Source organism: Microcaecilia unicolor, chromosome 3 (genome assembly GCF_901765095.1).
Source record: "Microcaecilia unicolor chromosome 3, aMicUni1.1, whole genome shotgun sequence".
Taxonomy (NCBI): Eukaryota; Metazoa; Chordata; class Amphibia; order Gymnophiona; family Siphonopidae; genus Microcaecilia; species Microcaecilia unicolor.
Window position 1 is genome coordinate 45,571,881 of NC_044033.1, and position 14,996 is coordinate 45,586,876.

Genomic DNA, 14,996 nt, shown 5'->3' on the forward strand with positions numbered 1-14,996 from the left:
GATTCAAAAGGGAAGCGGGTGAATGATGATAAAGCAATCAACAAAGTGTTTAGGGAATTCTTTGCTAAACTGTATGAGTCACAGCAATCTCAGTTGGTAGATAGTGACGTTTACCTGAATAGCATAGAGCTTCCTAGAGTAACGAGTGAAGAATTATCACAGCTGAGTGCCCCAATAGACACAGAGGAAGTGGCATGGGTAATTAAGCAAAGTGCTCTGGGAAAGGCGCCAGGTCCTGACGGGCTCCGCAATGAGTTCTATAAATTATTACAGGACGATATTGGTCCGGTCCTGACAGAGGTCTTTCAGGAATCTATTCAGCAACGAGCCCTCCCGAGACATCTGAACACAGCACAGATTATAGTTTTAAGGAAACCAGGTAAACCTGAAGATCAGCCAGAATCTTACCGTCCCATATCCCTACTTAACACTGAGGTCAAACTTTTGGCCAAGATATTGGCAAACAGACTGGCAAGAGTATTACCATCATTAGTAGCTGAGCCACAAGTGGGGTTTACTCGGGGAAGGGTTATAGCCAAAAATATAAGACGGATTCTGGCGGCTTTGGAGACAATTGGAAGGGAAGGACACCCAGCTTTACTCATCAGCTTTGACGCTGAAAAAGCGTTTGACAGAGTGGACTGGGGCTTCATGTTTGGTATATTAAAGGCTTACGGGATAGAAGGCTGGTTTAATGAAGCTGTGCAAACATTGTATAAAGACCCCGAAGCCCGTGTATACGCAAATGGTATAACTTCAGATAGATTTAAGATTAGAAGAGGAACTAGACAGGGATGCCCTCTCTCCCCTCTGCTATTTGTTCTAACTCTGGATCCACTGCTGCGGGAACTGCAGTTTAATCCCGATGTAAAGGGGGTACATATAGGGGACTTTCTTTTTAAAACAGCTGCGTTTGCAGATGACCTATTGGTATTGATAACTGAACCTAGAGATTCCCTCCCCTACCTGATGGAGAGTCTGGCGGAATATGGGGACTTTTCTGGTTTCCGATTAAATCTTTTAAAATCAGAAGCGTTGGCTGGTTCAGATGATTTGCGGAGGTTGTGGGGAGAGGGATTCCCATTGCAGTGGGCAAACGCATCATTTAAATATTTAGGAATCCAGCTGGCAATGGACCCGACGAGGTTATATGACATTAATGTGCAAAGGTTCCTTCGGGAGACAAAGGAGCAACTGATGCACTGGGCAAATTTGCCATTGACTTTATTGGGACGATTGCATTTGTTCAGAATGATGGTCTTCCCTAGATGGCTCTATCTTCTACAAACCCTTCCTCTGTGGCTACTCAAAAAAGATTTAGAAACCCTTAGGAAATTAGTGATGAAATTCTGCTGGGGGGGTAGAAAACCTAAAGTGAGATGGAAATACCTATTAGGGGCACAAAAGATGGGGGGCTTAGGACTCCCAGACATCCGCAAGTATAACCAGGCGTGTCTGTTAAGACATTTGAAAGATTGGTTGATGGATTCAGATACTTATACACATGTGGAGCTTGAGCGAGACCTCTTTAGGCCTTGGCACCTGGTATCTTTGATACACTCTCCAAGGAGAGATTTACCAGAAAAAGTAAGAGGAAGTGTGCTATTAAAGTCAATGAGACATGTGTGGAAAACGGTGCTCATGTATTGGGGGCAGGATAGTAGAGGAAGTGTGTGGTTGCCTCTGAGGGGGAATGTTTCATTCAGGCCCGGAGATGAAAATAGGATTTTCCGATTATTAGAGAGTAGGGGAGTCCATTCGTTGGACGAGCTGGTAAGGGAAGATGGATCCTTGCTCTCGTACGCTGACTTCGTGGAGAAGTGTGGGCAGAAAACGGCCACTTGGCTGGCGTACAGGCAGTTATATCACTATGTACATACCCTCCCACCAGATAGTCTACACCCACGATTTGGGAGACAATTAAGAGAATTATTAGAAGGAGATGCAGCGGGACAAATCTCAGTGTCCTGGTTTTACAATAAATTAGGTAGGCTTGCAAGGGAACGGGACCTGACAGAGGTGGCACATAGATGGAGTATAGAGTCAGGCAGAAACATCTCTACACAGTTAATATCGTCAGCTCTTCAGAGTGGGGTAACCATAGTTCACAATGCAGAATTACAGGAGTGTCACTTCCGCACTATCCATCGGGCCTATTTCTCTCAGAGACAAGCTTTTAGAGCAGGAGTCTTGACCACACAGAACTGTAGGAAGTGTCTTAGGTTGGAGGCAAACTTATTTCATGGGATTTGGCAGTGTAGGTCAATATCATCATTCTGGGCGGCAATTGGTAGATACCTGACAAGGGTGTTGGGGCGCACAATCAGCATAACATTTGAAAGAGCTATATTCAGTATGCCCAGACTCTGGATGGGAACCACGAGGGGAGAGAAATAGTTTCTCAGCAAGGCCTGCATATTGGGGAAAAAATGTATCTTACTCCACTGGACTGAGGATTGCCCACCCTCCTTTTGGCACTGGAGGAATAGACTCCAGGAACTATTGACATGGGAGTCTAGAGGAGCGGGACTGTCGCCGGGAAGGCAGCGGAGGTTTCTAGCAATCTGGGGGGGCATATATAAACACCATATCACCTAAGGCGAGAAGTCAGATCTTGAATAGACTTCCCTGGGACCAGTGAAGGGAATTGGACTATAAGCAATGCGCAGGGAGGGGAAGGGAGGGGGGGAGGGGGGGGATTTTGGGGGAATAAGGAAAGAGTCTTGGCTAGGTAGGTTAAAGGATGGATGAGGCCCTGATCTCAAGACCATACCTGACATTAGTTTAACGAGGTCAATATATATTACGGTTATTTCCCAGTTCAGGGAAGGTTTTAGATGACTGAGGCTCAGGTCATTTTGAAGTTAATAAAGTTAATAAAGTATACCAACCTGAGAAGGAGGGGGAAGGGATGGGGGGCATAGGGGGGAGAAAAGCTTCTAAAACACAAAATAGATGGTTGTTTTGTATTATCTTTAACCTTGGTCTACAAGAGGATACTGCCGCAATATTAAACGGCCAGGTATGTGATCTGCGATTTCGGTGGATCAAGATAGGCAACCAATCAGCAACATACAACAAGAGTTATTAGTTGAATTTAATATAATATTTGGATGTTTATGTACAGACAAAGAGATAAATATTCTGTTTATAAGCACAAAGGTTTGGGGGGGGAGAAAATGTGGGAGGGAGGGAGGGGGGGGGGGGGAGGAAAAAACCTAGATAATAGAAACCAATGATTGTTCCATATAAGTATGTTATATTATTTACACAATTTTACATCGAAATGTACATTCATGTTTAACATGCTGAACCATTAATAAAAACTGTTGAAATATAAATGTTTAATCATATTGTTAGCCATTCAAGTTGTTCTCTTACTTGTTATTTTACTCTTGTTTTTAGGGACAGACACTTCTCTTTCTCTTTGTAGGTGTTTAAAACTTTGCTTTCTCTGTTTTCCAGCCTTCCGTGCCCAGCAGGGAGAGGTTGTAAGGATGGCATGCCGCTTGGACCCAAAGACAGGCTTCCAGATGGCTGCAGAGTGGCTGAGGTTCCAACTCACAACTCCCGTTGATGTTGGACTTATGAACTGTAAGTTGTGCAATTCTGAATAACTTCTTTAAAATGATCTTGAGGTGCAGCACAACTTCCTGCACACTGAAAGAAAATCTGGTAGATGCTGTGGGTTTGCTAACAGTATCTTATTAGTTAGGGTGGAAGGGAGGCCAGACCATCCAGTACCAATGCTTAGCTATATGGACCCCAAGGTCCAGCTTTGTAGTTTAGAGGTCAAGGGGTATAGTGTTTTTAGGAACATAGTGAGTGAAAGGTGGCTGACTGATCAGAATGCAGAGAGATTATAATTGTGTAGCACTTTCAGCAGTAGCAGTCTCCAGACATCTTCTGTTTGTAACCTTTTACTTCAGTAGTCTTATCTAGTTCTAATTAGAAACTCCCACTTCATACCTTCCATGGTTAACAAGACACACGCAACCCTCGACTGTTAGGAGCTTTCCATCTTGGACTAATTGTTAGTACATTAATGCTGTAAAGTCTCCTCCACAGCTGCCTAGTTTTAGCTTCCTATTTTCTCCTTTCTCTGAAAAGACAAGAACCCTAATTGTGTCCAATTTCAGACTGAGAAAGCATTTATGTAGTTTGCCTGCTTTCTTTTGGAAGGGGTGGTGAGGCAAAGGGTAAGGAAGTCATATTGGCAGTGGGGGAAGGAGGATCAATTCGCATTAGTAACTGCAACTTTTAGGTAGCAGTGCCCCCCCCCCCCCCTCCTCCTCCCCGGCATACCCATCCTAAACTACACCTATGGATGCAGGTGTTGATGGTAGAGCAACCCTTGGTGATTTTCTTTCAGCAGTTGTGAGCACCAACTTCACAGTTCTATTTCTGCAGGAACCTGAGCCTACATGGTGAACTCATTTGAAATGTTTTATAGAACGAGGAGGATCATTCTTTCTTGGAACTTGTGTTTTGATGGTTTTCTTTCCCATTTCTCCCCAGCTAAGACGGCAGAAGGACTTTGTTCCATCTTCTCCCCTTCCTTTGTGCAGTGGGATGCGATGACCTTCTTTTCTGAGAGTGTCATTAGCCAGATGTTCCGGACTTTGGGCAAAGAGGTATGTGTTTGGGGAAATGAGACCTCACCACCACCACCACCAATGCCCAGCCTTTCTCTATGTGCGGCCCTTGCTTTTGATTGGGGAAATGGTCATCGTTTTTCTTGCTTTATTCTTACAGAAGAAATTCCGTAGCAGGAGTAGGGGTTGTAATCGGTGTGAAGAAAGTCTGTTTTGTTCCAATCTGTGTCCCAGGCAGGAGCATCCCAAACCAGAATTGGCCATTTCTGGCCACTGCTGCTTCTCCTGTTGAGCAGCAGCGGCCGGTACAAAAACAAGAAAAGCAACTTAAACCTGAAAAAATGCTTTTAAAAAGGAATCGGGGCACCACAGGCAGCCATCAGGCATTGGCTGTCAGCTCTGCAGCCGCTCCTCCTCTCACGTCGCTGCGCTCCTCCGGGGTTCTTCTCCAGGAGCAGTGATGTGAGAGGTGAGAGGATGAGCGAATGCAGAGCTGACAGCCGATGGCTGCCTGCTGTGCCCCGCTTCCTTTTCAAAAGCGTTTTTGCAGGTTTAATTTTGTTTTTTTGTTTTTGTACCGGCCGCTGCTGCTCGACAGGAGAAACAGCAGTGGCCGGAAATGGCAGCTGAGCTGACGTCAGACGGAGGGGGGGAGCGGCGGTGACGACCTTGGGGGGGGGGTGGAGGAGGGAGCAGTGGCTGTGGCGACCTCGGGGGGGGGGTGGAGGGGAGGAGCGGTGGCACCCTGGGTGGAGGGGTGAGCGGCTGCGACCTCGGGGGTGCATGGCGGCGAGGGGGTCAGGGGCAGGGTCTGAGACCTCAGAGGGGGGAGGGGGTCCTGAGACCAGAGAGGAGGGGGGGAGGGGGACCAGAGGGGGAGGGGGTCCTGAGACCACAGAGAGGGAGGGGGGGAGGTATCTGTCATATGCACACTCTCACACACACTCTCTCTCTCTGTCACAGTCAGTGTCTCTCACTCTCATACACTGTCTACCACACACTCTGTCTCACACTGTATCACATTCACTCTCTATGTGTCACACAGTCACTCTCAAACACTCTCTCAATCTCATACACTCTCGCTCTCACAGAGAGTCTGTGTATCGCACACATACTCTCTCACACACACAGTATCTGTGTGAAACACGCTCTCACACTCACTGTGGCTCACATACGCACTCGCACACACTCTTTCTCACACACACACTCTCTCACAGCCACACTCGCACCCACACTCACTCTCTCTCTGTCACACACACACACTCACACATTCAGTCTCTCTCACACACACTTTCTCAAACATACACACTCCGAGGAAAACCTTGCTAGCGCCCGTTTCATTTGTGTCAGAAACGGGCCTTTTTTATTAGTATCCAATAAAACAATATTTTGTTTTATTTCTATTGATTACCTTTAAAAGTGGACTAGCATGGCTACCACACCTCTCTACTCTGTAATCTTGAAAAGAAACAGCATATTAAACTAGTCATTTCCAAAGTTTTTAATATGATGGAACCCCTAAAGTATTTTTTCATACACCGAGGACCCTCTTTATGCAATATAAACGGGTGTAGGCAGAAGTCTATTTTTTTTTTTCCGGGGGGAGCTGGCTCGGGGTCTCTCATTTTTTCTCGGCTTGCCTTCACCTGTGCCTGTGCTGCCTGAGCAAGAAACTCAGCAGCATGCTTCAGCTGCTGAACTGAGGATGTGCAGGAGTGCTTGCGTTGACAGCTGAAGCATGCTATCCACTTCTTTGTTGCTCAGGCAATACGAGAGGCAGCAGACCTCTTGAGCTGGCGGGGTTTGGGCATCCCTGCCAGCCATTCCATGGGTGTCATAATTTTGAAGGGGACTGGTGCCAAAGTGAGGGGGCCCAGGCCCCTGAGGTCCCCTCATGACTACATCACTGAATATAGAATGTTTTATTGCAATTGCTGAACCTCTGAAGAAGTTCACGGAACCCAATTTGGGAATCACTGGATTATATGTAACTTGATATTAGTTTTATTCAGCTGTGGATAAAGCTGTTGCAGGGTTGGTGGGCACCCTAGGCAAACTTTCAGCCTTCCCTCAACCCCCCCCCCCCCCCCTTTTATTAACTTTCAGGCTCCTATCCAGCAGCCTCTCCAAGATTTTGCTAATTAAACTCAACAATCATGATCATCACACAAACATTCTATAAAAATGCAGGTTAAAGTATATACTGATAGTTCTTTGTGTTTATGTGCTTTGACTGCAGCAGCTTTTTGTAGCCCCTGAGAAGCTGCTGCCCAAGGCTTGCCTAATGGTTGGGCCAGCCCAGATTGATACTTCTTTAAATGAGATCTGGCTTCCTTCTAGTAGTTAGAGATGACACCCTCAAAAGACTTGTGTTTACCATAAAAGCAGATAGAGCCAATTCATTGTGGGTTCTTTATTGAGTATGCTGGAAGATGTTCATGTGGAGATGCGACTGAACTTTGATATCAAGTTTTTTTTCTAGGCCTAGTAAGGTTGCATAATTAAAAGCCCTCGGAGAGCTTTTCAGCTCCAAAGTGGTAAAGATTGTGTTTCAGTTGTTTTGTACCAGAGTGGAAAGTAATCATTCCCCTGAAATTTGAGATTGCAACATTTCATGTCTCTTTGAGCTATCTTGCAATGGAGCTGTTGAGGGGGAAGCACCAATATGATTAAAATTTCTTAGTCTTTCAAATAGAAATTTTGACCATTCTGGAAAAGGGGTGCTTCCATTCCACCTATCACAACTGATAATTCTTTCTCTTTCCATCTTTCTTCCTTTATAGGAGATCCCTGTGAATGATGGCATTAAGCTGCTGCAGCAGGTCCTTAACTTTGAAACCAAGGACCCACTCATCCTGTCCTGTGTTCTTACCAATGTTTCTGCACTCTTTCCATTTGTCACCTATAGACCTGAGTATCTGCCCCAGGTACTCTCCAAGGTAAGTGTTTCATTCTCCCTGTGCAATTACTGCTTTTACATTAGTTCCATGAAGAAGCACAGAATGTGTCATGGATTGTATAAGATAGTTCCAAAACAAATTGAAAGCAACATAGAAATATGACAGCAGATAAAGGCCAAATGGTCCCTCCAGTCTGCTTATCCTCTGTAACCCTTAACTCCTCCTTTTCCTAAGGGATCCCACATTCTTGTCCCATGCTTTCTTAAACTCTGACACAGTCCTCATCTGCACAACTTCCGCTGGGAGGCCATTCCACGCTTCCACCACCCTTTCCATAAATGAATATTTTCTTCGATTCCTTCTAAGCCTATTTCCTCTTAACTTCATCGTATGCCCCCTCATTCCAGAAGTTTCCTTCATTTGGACATTAATGCCCCCGAGATATTTAAATATTTGTATCATATCTCCTCTTTTCTTCCTCTCTTCCAACGTATACATGTTGAGGTTCATAAGCCTGTCCTTATGTTTTATGTCCAAGACAGCTTACCAATTTTGTAGGCGCCTTCTGGACCAACTCCATCCTGCTTATATCTTTCCATAGGTGCAGTCTCCAGAATTGCACACAATGCTCTAAAAGGGGCCTCACCAAAGACTTATACAAGGGCACCATCACCTCTTTCTTCCTGCTGGTCATCCCTCTCCTTATGCTCCCAAACATCTTTCTGGCTTTGACCATCACTTTTTCTACCTGTTTGACCGCTTCAAGGTCATCAGGTACAATCACCCCCAAGTCCCGCTCTTCCTTTGTACACAGAAGCACTTCACCCCCTATACTGTACCGTTCCCTCAGATTCTTGCGACCCAAGTGCATGACCCTGCATTTTTTTTAGCATTAAATATTAGTTGCAAAATATCAGACAAATCCTCAAGCTTCACTATGTCCTTCTTCCTGTTATCCACACCCTCTGAGATGTCCACCCTGTTGCACAGTTTGGTATCATCTGCAAAGAGACAAACCTTACCAGACAACCCTTCCGCCATATCACTCACAAAGATGTTAAAAAGAGCTGGCTGTAGGACTGATCCCTGCAGTACTCCACTGATAACATCCTTATCTTCAGAGCAAGCTCCATTTACCACTGCTCCATTTACCTCTGCCCAGAACAGGCACCTCCCAGTGGACCAGGTCCCAGTGTTGGCGTTCTTCCTTCCCTTCAAGCACAAACATGGTCCCAAGTCCAGAATTCCTTTGGGGCCTTGTGAGGTTCCCAATGAGTATTCTGAGGTCTGTTCCTTGACAAAGCAGATAGGAGGTTGGCTATCTGCATTTTTTTGAAGAATAGATCTGGATCTCCACTAAACGTTGTGTTCAGGATGTTGTCAGGAGTGGATACATGCACTCTCCAACACCTTTTGGTGTTCTGTGTTCCCAGGTATTTGATGATGCAGACCATGTTGCAGAACTTGCTAGAATTCGGCACAATGATGTTTGTGTCTCTTCAGGACTGGGGAAAGGGCTGGTACTAAATATATTTTGTGGTGCCACAGAAGGGAAGGTGCATCTATTTTGGACTTAAAGGCCATGAGTGGAGCCTTGTAAGTTCCCCATTTTAGGATGGAGACCCTGAGGTCCATTGTAGCAGCCGTCCTGGTCAAGAGCGTTTCTGACAACTTTGGAGCTCAAGGAGGAGTGTCTTCTTCCCACCCAGTTTGAGAAGTCTTTGCTACATCCCACATGTTCTGGACAGATCTGATTGGATAAAAAGGAAGGGAAAATTTAGTCTTACTTGCTAATTTTCCTTGAGTCCATCCAAACCAGTCTAGAGGCCCACTTTCTTGCCTGTTTGAAGCAAGGCTCCTCTACTCTATTTGCTGTATTCTATGAACTGGAGTCTGGGTTTCTTGGATCCTTGGGTGTTGAAGGTTCTTGATACAGGTTTATGGGATTCCTCTTTGTACATTGGGAAGAGATTTGTTGGGTTAGCTGTGATACAGATATACTGGGGAAGAGATTTGTTAGGTTATCATGTTTCTGGACTAGTCTGATTAGAGGCAAGGATAGAAAATTATTAGGTAAGACTAAATTTTTCCTTGGTGTATTTATTTATATGATGTTCGATGGCTCCATGGCCAGGGATATGTTGAGTCTGTCTTGGATTTGCTCTGTTCATTTAAGAACTTATAGACATACTGCTCTGTGGTGACCTGGAGACATCTGGAGTTGTATATCTGGAGAAAGACTAATTGCCTGCCTGTGCACCCCAGTAATCTAACATCTTTTTTTCATCCCCATTTGGAGCTGTCTTTGAGTGGCTTTTTTCTTTTTTAATCAGAAAGAAACTGGCAGGGTAGTTGGTTCCACCAGCACTAATGTTAGCTAGTATTGTTTGAACTTTCATTAAAAAAAAGAAGAAAAACCTGGCTATTAGAAGAAGGTCCTTTAAATTTGTCCACTAAGGGTCATCTGTGTTAGCATCACTCTCTGGAGATATTGTCCAAGCAGAACGGTTATTGATAATTGTCTTATCATTCCAGTGACAATGAATATGCCACAGTATCTCACCTCAGTAAATCAATACATAGTCCAAGTTAATAAATTTCAATAGTGGGGCTCATTCAAAAATATGCCATATACGTTTTTAGTGTTAGGTGGTATATAGCATACTGTAGCTCACCATTCATTGTGTGTTTTGGGAGCCTTTGGGCATATCTGACTTAACTATGAATACAGGGTACATTAATATGTGATATTATTCTATTCCACAGCTATTTGCCTCTGTCACGTTTGAAGTTATTGAGGAGAGTAAGGTGAGTTTATGCATTCAAACAGTACTGAAGCTTGGGTTGTTCTTTGTAAGCCTACACAATTGTACTCGTTGAGGCATATTTTTAAAGCACTTAGCCTTCTAAAGTTCCATAGAAACCTATGGAACTTTGGAAGGCTTAGTGCTTTGAAAATGAGCCCCTTTGTATATTTATTTAGACATGCTTCTGTTTTGCTTACTCAGATTTTACATTCTCAAAATGAGAAATTGCAAGAATCTGGAGAAGAGGAAATGTACAAACAGCTCCGTGCTGGTGAAACAAATAAAATATTTGTTTATTGCCGGTGGTGGGCAAAGTAACGAAAATGCATAATACTCTGAAGCCAGTGGGTTACAGGATCATGGACAAAATTTTATAACATGGCTTATGGCTTAGCAATAGTACTTGAAAGAGGTGGTGGTTAGTAGGATCCATTTTGATAAAGGGAAAGTGTCCAGCAGGGTGTCAGGGATCATTGCAAGACCCAATCATCTTTAGTATACAGTATTTATAACTGACTTTGGAGAACGAGTTGAAGGGAACGTGTACTTGTTTTCAGATTATTTGAAATTCTGCAACAGAGCAAATAGGGTTTAAAAAAGGTTTGGATGGCTTCCTAAAGGAAAAGTCCATAGACCATTATTAAAATGGACTTGGGGAAAATGCACTGCTTATTTCTAGAATAAGCAGCATAAAATATATTGTACTGTTTTGGGATATTGCCAGATACTTGTGATCTGGATTGGCCACTGTTGGAAACAGGATGCTGGGCTTGATGGACCTTCGGTCTGTCCCAGTATGGGACTTATCAGAGAGGAGGACTTCAAAAATAACTAGAAGAATGATCCAGAGACCAACTACAGCTCTTTTATTCAGAATGGATGTTGAATCCATTTGAAGTATAAAACTCCAAGGGCTAAATACCGTTTCCTTACTAGTCCAGATGAGTTGGTCTTGTCCCTCTGCCAGCAGATATAGACAGAGAAAAACTTTCCAATCTAATTCTCCTTCCCTATACCTTTGTCAGTATTTCTCTTTTTCCAGCAGATGGTGCCAGACCTCTTGACTGGCTGGTTTAGATGACTGGAAGGGAAGGCCAGGGGAGCAGAGAGTGCTGGCTCTACTCCTACTGCTAGGCCTGGGCAGTAGGGTTTCTAGGCAGCTCATTCCCCTTACCCTACATGGGAACTTTCTCTTGAAGTCCATGATCTGAGGACACAGTGAGCCAAAAGGGGGGAACTAGTTGGCAGGATGGGACGGTCAGGAGACTGTCAAAATTATTACAAATAATAATAATAAAATAAACTGCCTTCTTCAGGGCTGTTTATCTACCTCTAGCGCTACCAGCAGCCTCAGATGGGTCATGGTATGAATGTTGTGCACCAGGATCGCAGAGCTGGGGGTGTTGGGGGTGAGGATCCACCATGAATTGCAGTAGGAATGAAGCAGGCAGCAGGGACTCCTCCCAAGTGTGGAATCTGGTTCACCACTGTTATTTCAGGCCAGGAGGCAGCCATAGTGGAAGGCACAGTTTTGATCACAAATGTTGTGAAGGCAGCATTTTAGAATTGGGTCACTTGGTATCTCTATAAGGCGTGGCAGAGGGGCCATGCAGGATCCCTAGCGCTGGCAGGAGTATGTAAGGGAACTACCTCCCAGCACTCAGGGGAATGGTCAGGGTCTAGGGATCTTGAATCTTAGGGTATTCTGCCACCTGCAGAAAAGGTTTTAGACATGGAGCCCCAGAATCCAGCAGGAGGGCAAAGAGCCTGGCATCTTGGGTGTGAATGTACTGTTACTGAAAAGAGGAGAAAGGGTTGGACGAGTCTACTCCTAAGGAGCCCAGGCTCTGGAAGGAGCAAGAGTTTCCAGAGTTGTACCCAGTCAGTAATCTGGAGGAAAGAGAGCTAGTCCCCCACCTCGGAGGATGATTCCACAGTCATATAGGTGTTCTGCAAGAAAGAGTTTGCCCCACTTTATAGCTCAGAGGGCGAGTTCACTGCAGATTTTTTTTTTTTTTTTTGGGGGGGGGGGGGGGGTCAGGCTTAGCTGTCCTCAAGATTAGACTCCATCCTGGCTATGATTTTAAAATCTAGAGCAGTCCCTTTTCTGTAGCCCTTTCAGGAGATTGTATCCACAGAATGGGGCACGTCAGATGTCAGTTCCTCTTGTTGAGGCAAGGTTTGGCAGATGCAGCCTCCAAATTCATGTCTGTAAACTCCCCTTTAGGAGGACATTCTTCTTTATCAAGAAATTTATTCAGGGAGCAGAAGGGCTGGAGGGAGGAAGATTGGATCACACTAGGGAAAGGAGGGGCCCACTCCTCCCAGTGAAGGTTGAGAAAGACACTGTGGTATTCTGCTGGTGCGAGGGTCAGCTCACCCAATTTTATTCAGAATGACCAGCATAACTTCTGACCAGTGGGTTCTGATGTTTGAGAAGCTTGAAAGACAGAGGTATAGTTCCACATGAGAATGTAGGGGATAGACACCAGATCTTATAGATAAGACACCAGTCTCATTAACAGTAATTATAAATTCAGTATGTTTTAAAATCCCTTGAACAGACATTTAATGTTTTAAAAGACATATGATTCATAGTGTAATCCAAAAATCATTTGCTACTTTTGTGCATACACATCTGTATATGAAAGTGAGTTACCAACTGGCTAATTCACCCAGAGCCTCACTCGAAACAAAAGAAAAAAAAAAGTATAGATGCCACTTTAAAAAAAATATATCACTGGACTTGAATGATTCAGTTAAGAACTGGAAACCACAAACCACTTGTTAAACATGTGATGCTTAGTCTCCATGTGCATCTAGGATTGTATACATTATACAGAGCGAGGGAGTAGCCTAATGGTTAGTGCAGAACCTGGGGAACTGGGTTTGATTACCACTGCAGCTCCTTGTAACTAAGGGCAAGTCACTTAACCCTCCATTGCCCCAGAGACAAAAATAAGTACCTGTATTTATTATGTAAACCTCTTTGATTGTAATAGAGGTATATCAAATCCAATCTCCATTGTGTAAATTTCTTTGGTTGTACCACAGAAAGGCAGTATATCTAATGCCTTACTCTTAGGCAATGTACTTGATTTTTTTTTTGTTTTTTTGTTACATTTGTACCCCGCGCTTTCCCACTCATGGCAGGCTCAAAGCGGCTTACATGGGGCAATGGAGGGTTAAGTGACTTGCCCAGAGTCACAAGGAGCTGCCTGTGCCTGAAGTGGGAATCGAACTCAGTTCCTCAGTCCACCACCCTAACCACTAGGCCACTCATGATTTCATCCAATCTTACATGGTCATTCTCAATAACAAGCTCTGTATATAAGTTGAATTGTTGTAATAATTTACCAAGTGTTCATGAGCGTAATAAATAGTTGCACAACACTAGTGGCTTAAAAAACAACAAAAAAAAAAAGTTGAAGACACCACCACCATTTTTAAAGGGACTCTTCCCGCTAAATCTTGATAGCTTACTGTGAGAGGGAGAAGAGGGTGAGTGGTGGATTCAGTAGGCCACTTTTCAGCTAATGCGACCAGTAGTAAATCTGTCAAGCAAGCCACTGTTTCACACTGAGGAGAAAGGTTTGAAAAAGGTTTATATTTTGTACCTACCCCTAGATCTGCCATTAATTCCAGAGTAGACTTTTTAAAAATGTATTAGAAAACGTATTACTGTTCTAAATAGACTGCAAGTAATTCTGATATTTCTGAGAGACTCCAGGTGGGTCCTACCCACTCCCCCAAATCCTCTCATTGTAGCATATGAAAAGATTATATTGACGGAGATCAGTGTGTTCAAAAACAGAATCAGATTAGAGAAGAAAACTATGCTTTATGTAACTCGAGGCATGTTAAACTGGCAGATAAAGGAGGTGTACTTGAAGTCATGGACAAGGATAATGAGGTGTTGCAACAACTGATAAGCAGAAATCCTACAGATGAACTTCAAGAGCAAATCACTTGTGTTATAGCTGAATAGGGAACTATGCTCACTTTGAAGGAAGTGGAATTTTTGAAAGTTAAACACCCAGTGAATCCTACAATCTGTGCTACACAAGATTCATAAGTTGCTCACACTGCCTCTGGAAAAACCAGTTCTCTCTGCAATTGGCTCCCTTTTGGATCCACTGACCATTTTTACAGATAGATTTTTGAATCACTTTGAGGCTCATTTTCAAAGCACTTAGCCTTCCAAAGTTCCATAGGTTTCTGTGGAACTTTGGAAGGCTAAGTGCTTTGAAAATATGCCTCAAAATTTGTCACTCTTTATTTTTTTGTATAATAATACAATATTTATATTCTGCTATTACCTTAAAGTTCTAAGTGATTTACATAGGTAGGAAAGAGCAAGACAATCCCTTGGGAATTACAATTAATAACAATTATATTAAAATCTTAAAGTTTAAGAAATACAGCCATTAAAAAGTGAGTAACCCTAGGTGGGACATTTACTGTTTGTGGTAAGACTAAATTAAGCAGTTAACATGAAAAATATTTATTGAATAGCAAACTTTTTAAAATTTTCCTGAAAGCCAAGAAAGAGTAGGATCATTTAAAACATCCACAGATTTTCTTCCACATCTTAGGAGCTTGATAAGCTAGAAGCATTTCAGAAAAACCTTTTTCTGCCTTTCACAGAGGAAAAAGCAAAATGGGAATTGGTATGCAATCTTTGATTTGTATTA

The 14,996-nt window shown here is 43.6% G+C and overlaps 1 protein-coding gene across 1 annotated transcript in view; it reads left to right on the forward strand.

Annotated features, from left to right (window-relative positions):
• Window positions 1-14,996, forward strand: part of XPO5 (exportin 5) — a 226,620-nt gene that overhangs the window by 88,864 nt on the left and 122,760 nt on the right. Inside the window, 4 exon segments of the mRNA XM_030195864.1 lie at window positions 3,466-3,594; window positions 4,519-4,634; window positions 7,379-7,534; window positions 10,262-10,303. Of these exon segments, the coding sequence (XP_030051724.1) occupies window positions 3,466-3,594; window positions 4,519-4,634; window positions 7,379-7,534; window positions 10,262-10,303 (443 nt within the window).